At 36.5% G+C, this 6,000-nt stretch overlaps 1 protein-coding gene across 2 annotated transcripts; it reads right to left on the reverse strand.

The window, feature by feature from the left end:
* Positions 1 to 994: 994 nt before the first annotated feature.
* On the reverse strand, positions 995 to 4,746 carry zgc:56699 (uncharacterized protein LOC405758 homolog). Of its 2 annotated transcripts, none has more exons than XM_023292624.2 (7): positions 4,665 to 4,746; positions 3,770 to 3,842; positions 3,563 to 3,666; positions 2,041 to 2,167; positions 1,873 to 1,950; positions 1,532 to 1,589; positions 995 to 1,435 (listed from the first exon to the last, which is right to left on the reverse strand). In XM_023292624.2, the coding sequence occupies exons 2-7, from the start codon at positions 3,804 to 3,806 to the stop codon at positions 1,363 to 1,365; spliced, it is 477 nt and encodes a 158-aa protein (XP_023148392.1). In that variant the 5' UTR covers positions 3,807 to 3,842; positions 4,665 to 4,746; the 3' UTR covers positions 995 to 1,362. The 2 variants fall into 2 exon arrangements, with proteins under 2 accessions (XP_023148392.1, XP_023148540.1); XM_023292772.1 differs by lacking the exon at positions 4,665 to 4,746 and adding an exon at positions 3,963 to 4,025.
* Positions 4,747 to 6,000: the final 1,254 nt, after the last annotated feature.

Here is a 6,000-nt window from a genome sequence, read left to right on the forward strand (position 1 = left end):
AAAGTTAAACACCCAGAGAAAGACCGTGTAGGCACAAAGAGAACATGCAAGCGCTGCACACAAAGGTCTCAGCTGACAAGATCAAACCTGATGCATTTGTTGCCTGCAGAGATCTCATGATAAAGTCCTTTTAGTTTATATTTTACTATCAAGCTCTCATTTCTTGCAACAAGTGAAATGGTCCATCAGTATAATGAGAATATTCCAGTTTATTTTCTAACATAAGATTCCCTTGTCTTAATTTTAAAGAAAAAATACACCTTATACTTTGCATTTCTAGACAGAGGCACCTTTAAGATGGTTAAATTTGAATCAGAAACAGGTTGATTTACACGTAGAGCTTCTATAACCAGAACTGTTGTCATGAAATTTGTGCTAATGAAGAGCAAATCAAGAAAAAACTATTTTCAAACAAATACAGTCTTGACCTTCAACAAATGTAAACCACTGGTCTATTACTATTGACATAATGCCCTGATAATGTAATCCATAGAGTATATAATACTATGAAGTGGGCCTTTGTACAGTCGTTTTACTATTGATGCTCTAACATGAAGGTAATAACACGTCTGCACTTTTTTCTAAATCCTATAAATGTTGGACTTTTTCTTGTACAAGTTTCCAAAGCTTTTTGGTAATCAGTGTTATTCTAAACTGCCTGTATTTTTATTCACTTGATTTTAATTTTGCCTTTCCTAATTTACTGTATAATTTATCTTTTACATACAAATATTGTTTGTAACTTTTTGTGTTTAGTTGCTTCAATTTTAATTATACTATAAATCTGTGTCAACTTGTCTGTAATGTTTTTGATGTAATTTCTATTACATGTTTTATTGATTTTTTTTTATATTTTACCTGTAAAACACTTTGAAGAACTCCTGTGTATGATAAGGTTTTCTATAAATAAACTTGCCTGCTTGTAATGAAGTACTTTGAAGTCAGTGTGGTGTAATTACCTTCATATTCTGATCCCAAATCACAGCCATACTGGTAGTATTTTCAAGCCACGTGCTGTAAAGCGTGTGGACAAGTTTATTATTCATTTTCAGCTACGCAAAATTACTTCAGATAAACATGTTTACTACAAGCAGCACACAATTTTTTGACCAGTGCTATCTGTTTTGGTAACGAAGAATGCAAGACAATAGAACACAGAAAACAATGACGCTGCTTGAGTGTGTATATTTTACGCAACAAAACCTTCTGCATCCAGTGACTTAAAATGAGCTCCCAACAACTTAGAACAGTAGTGGAAATTAAAAACTTATTAGTACAAAAGTAAATATCCATACATGCAATCATACAATAGGCCTACATTGAGCTTCAGTCTGGATCTGCAGGAAACACAAATTAGGTCTTTTAATCCGACCATGGGAGGGTGTTGGGGGCTCTGAAACTTGGACCAAGGTTGTTAGGAGGCCTCGTCTCTTGACTGCAGAGGGAGAAAAAAAACAAATCACCATCTAAGGGAAATCACAGAAAAACAAGTGGTGACAGCTGAGGCAGACTGACAGAGCAAACTACTTACATTTGATCCAAGAGTGTGTTGACGCCCCACACGAACGGCGCTGCAAACTCGTCGGCCTCTGCAAGACAACTGCTCTGTTATCTTTACAGACACTGCATTGAAAATAAATGTGTTGCACACGTTCCAAGTCTGATGTCGTTAGAATATCTTAATCTCCCAACCTAATTGTTACTCTAAGGGAATAGTTGTGCAGCAGGAGACTGATTACTTTCCATAAAGACCAGAACAGAAACAGAGGGAAGCAACACCTACCTGTCTCCACCTTAAACAATTACATTGTGTTTGTTGAATCTGTGCAAAAACAAAGTGTAAAAACAAGAAGTTGTGGTTGTCAGTCATACCTTTGTCCCAATCCTCAATCACAATCGGGTTTACCCAGGTACTGACTGGAACGTGCCAATTTCCATTTGTGCTTCCAGCTGTAGAAAGAATTATTTCTTTCAAACACTGCAAAACACACAAATCTGAATCTGCAGATGAAGACAGAGACAATCAAATGACAATCTCACCGTCCTCAGTGTAAACACACATTCTGTTCTCACAGGTCTCAGTGTGGCGTGCCAGCTCACGCTTGTGGACCAGGTGGCGAGCATTATAAGGACAAGTCTTTAGCTCACTGGCCAGTTTGGGATGATTCTGTATCAGTGAGAGATGAGGATAACAGTTAAACATTCATCTTAAAACAGCACTGATTCATTCCTCTAGGTGCTAGGAAGCAGGTAAAGATCCTCTATCAAAGAGTGGTTGCTACCGTTCTGCCCTGCAACATCTGTAGGTAGTAAAATATCTGTAGTTTGTGGAGTCAGAGCTTTTTTTTCCTGTGCTGTTACTTCCTGTGTTGTACATGCTGACTTAGGGAGTTTTTGTAAAATAAATAATTCAATTAATATAGCCTCTATGCAGGGCTCCAGACTGCCCTGGAGTGTGCCAATTAAAATTTCAAGTGGTCACAATGTGCGAGTGCATGATGATCATAAAGCTGTATTTGTGTCACTAACTGGCACAGGCAGCTACTGTGTTTACCAGTGGTGGAAAGTAGTACTTTTAGAACTTCAGTGTACTGTGGTATTTACGCTTAAAAGTGCGGTCTTCTCATGAAATGTGGAGCGCTACATACACTGCTCATAGAAAAGAGTGCATGTAGAAAAAAATTTACTCTGTTTCATCTTGGACAAATCTGACATTGCAACGCTCTAGTTTAACTCCTTTCAGAGTAACTTTTGGTCACACACCTGTCTGAGCACCACAGCTACCACAGCCTCCAATGTGGGGCATTTAGAAACATTGGTAAATTATAGTGTCTATCGGTAAGAAAATGTTCAGCAAGTGATGTGTTTTGCAGGGACAAGGTGGGAGGTTCGACCAAATGAGAAAGTTGGTTGCACCAGTGCTACCAGTCAAAAAATTAGATTGGCGCTCTGCTATGTATTTTTGATTCTGTGATTTATGTTATTTTAATTTTGTTACACTACACTAAAGATGTGTTTGAGTTCCCATTACTTGTCGGGATGGTTGTACCGTTTCCATAGATGTACATGTCTTCATTTTGCAGTGCAAATGAGCCAACACTGAGTAAGAAATTCCCAGACTGCTTGGGACTCGGAGGGTAAAAAGAGAGCTAACAGTTGCCAATACGACATGATTACTGCCGCACACACAAATTCAAAATCAGACCTGCCTAACACCCTTCTGAAGGTTATAATTTTCAGGGTTTGTTCAAATTGTTTACGAGGTGTGATTCAATTTTATCAGATTATTCTGACGGATGTTGTTGAACATAATGGACTACATTGAGATATTTCTAATATTTATTCTACCCTCATTGATGTGCTCTGGTGAAACATTAACATAAAACATTAGAACGGAGGACTACTAGATTTGACTAGGATTGTTTGTACACCAAGTGTACCTATAGTAATGGGAACTTAGTGTACATATTGGCACAAATATCATTGTGAGAAAAAAAATCTTTGCTCAGCTACACGACACAATCAACCACAGATGTTAGTTGCAAACAAGTGTTTGACTCACCTTTTTGCACTTTATAAGGTGGTAAGGAAAGCGGCAGGCTCGGATTTGATGGTTTTTGTCATAAGGACATGGCATAAGTTTGTCGGGATCCCAGTTTTTCCCATCTTTAAAAGTCAGAAAAGAACAAATGCATACATTTCATTAGTCAATATTTTAAAAAGTAATAACTTTATCTGTTCACAATTTTAAATAACAGGTTTAATGTACCGCTTTCCTCAGCCTGCTGAGCTGCCTCTGCTGCCATGTGTGGCAATTTACAGTGTAAAACCCAACTGCTCAACTGGGAAGAAATACAACTCAGGTTAGCATGGAATGTAAAAAAATAGTAATAAAAAGATCCACATGTGCAAATGTTAGGTTGTTCTGGTGACGCATACAAGTGGCCCACAACAATTACAACCTGACTTATTAGCAGGACTCAGTCAAACACTGCAGGTAACCCAACAGGTGTGCCACATTCCTGTAATTAGCCAAGTGTGTTTGGTTGACTGGTTTAGGGGTGTGTCTAATATTGTACAAAACACATGTGAAAACACCTAATTTAAATCAGATCTGAGTGAATCATTTAATCTTCTTGGTAGTGGACAAGATGTGAGTTATATAATGTTTGAAGCTTTGAAACAATGGGTTTGGGGACTATTCATGAACCAAAGTTTTTGGTGTGCTGTTGCTTGACAGTGAAGAAAAAGGCACTGTCTATGGTTATTTGTAATGTCTTTAGTCGCAGTTCAAAGTCGCTCAGCAACACACTGACATGTTTCACTCATCCCAAGCTCACAGTTTACTCCACCTTTCACCGTTCAAACATTAAGTACATTTACATAAAATTAAGCTGCGTGTAATTATTGTACAACACATACTTCCTCGACAGCTATGGCAATAAACCTAATATCAAGAAACCAAACATCACACTGAGAGCGCTATGTCTGTCGGCCGTGTGTTAGCAAAGCCGTTAGCAAGTTGCTAGTTAAATTGTCATTTATATTACTTGGAAGAACGAGGCTAACACAAGCTAAAGCGTTTTAAAAGACGTGAGCACTATTTTTTTTTACCAGGTTTATAGTAACTGCTTCAAATACAATCCGAAAATATGTAATGTTACCCAGAAAAATAATGTTTCATGCACCGCTCCCGGTTGTCTGACTTCGTCTCCTGCTAGCGACTGCCGAACGGAAGATGACCTCTTGGCCCCGCCCCCTCTCATTTTAATGGCGCCTGAAGTCACGTGACACAAAACGATTAACTGTTAAATAAAAATATGTGAAAAATAAATGATACATGAGATTGTGAGACCTCTATCTCATCAACATGATAAATAGTTTCCTTCAAAACCTGTTGTATATGACCTGATGCATGTATTTCATCCCCTTGAGGATTATCATTCCACTACAGGCAGCTGAAGTCGTATTTTGCCCCTTTTCAAAATGGCTACTCTCATGAACTCATACACTTTTTTTCAGGAAAATCATTGCTAATTTTCAAGAAGTAACGATAAAATTAGCATCTAAATTGCTACTCATTTTTAAAAACAGATATTTTCTGCATTGAAAGAATGCATATTTTCTAAATAATTCATTGTTTATATTTCAATCAACTTGTGTTTAACAAGTCATACCATTTTTGTAATGTGATCTACATTATACCTATGAAAATGCAAACACACACTATTTTTAATTTTTTTAAGTTAATTAATGAATGAAATTCCATCTTCAAATGTATTTTCAGTATATTTACAATAACAATTTCTCTGAAATCATAATAGCTGTACTATATTAACCCTTTTTTAGATGTCAAATAGACTAGAGGAGGAAAAAAGAAGAGGAAATTACATTGAAAATGTCATCAAAGAAATACTGCAAAAACTCCCTGCAGTTTGTTGTTTTGTTCTTTCTTTTAATCGTATTTATTGCTATATTATTGTTTTTTGTTATGAAGTGTGTCAGCTCAATCAGTGCTAAATAGTAGACAAGTGGAGTTTTGCTTTAGATTGCTGTGAGCAAAAAGTTGCAAAAAAAGTCTAACAGATCAAATTTGATACAAAAAAATAGGCATAAACAAAATGATATGGCAAAATGTGTCTTTTGGATTTTGTTAAAAGGGGTAGTAAACATCTCAATTCCACAAAAAAAGAATTTTCTGGCTATTTTTTGATGGGTCAGGCTTTACAGGGTTGATAACCACTAAAGTCAAACTTCTCCTCCCTGAAAATGTGTGATATATGAACACAAAAAGCATTTGAAGATCTTAAATAGCATCAAGTAAACAAACAAACAAACAAACAAACAAACAACAAACAAACTTTCTATGTTATAGGCTGTGTAGTGATGAAAGAACTAATCAATTAATTTGTTCAAGCAAAAGTACAATAACCACAACACAAGAGTTCAGCATTTGAAATAAAATGCTTGAGTTAAAGTACAGACATTTTTGCAACAAAA

Source organism: Amphiprion ocellaris, chromosome 8, assembly GCF_022539595.1.
Source record: "Amphiprion ocellaris isolate individual 3 ecotype Okinawa chromosome 8, ASM2253959v1, whole genome shotgun sequence".
NCBI lineage: Eukaryota > Metazoa > Chordata > Actinopteri > Pomacentridae > Amphiprion > Amphiprion ocellaris.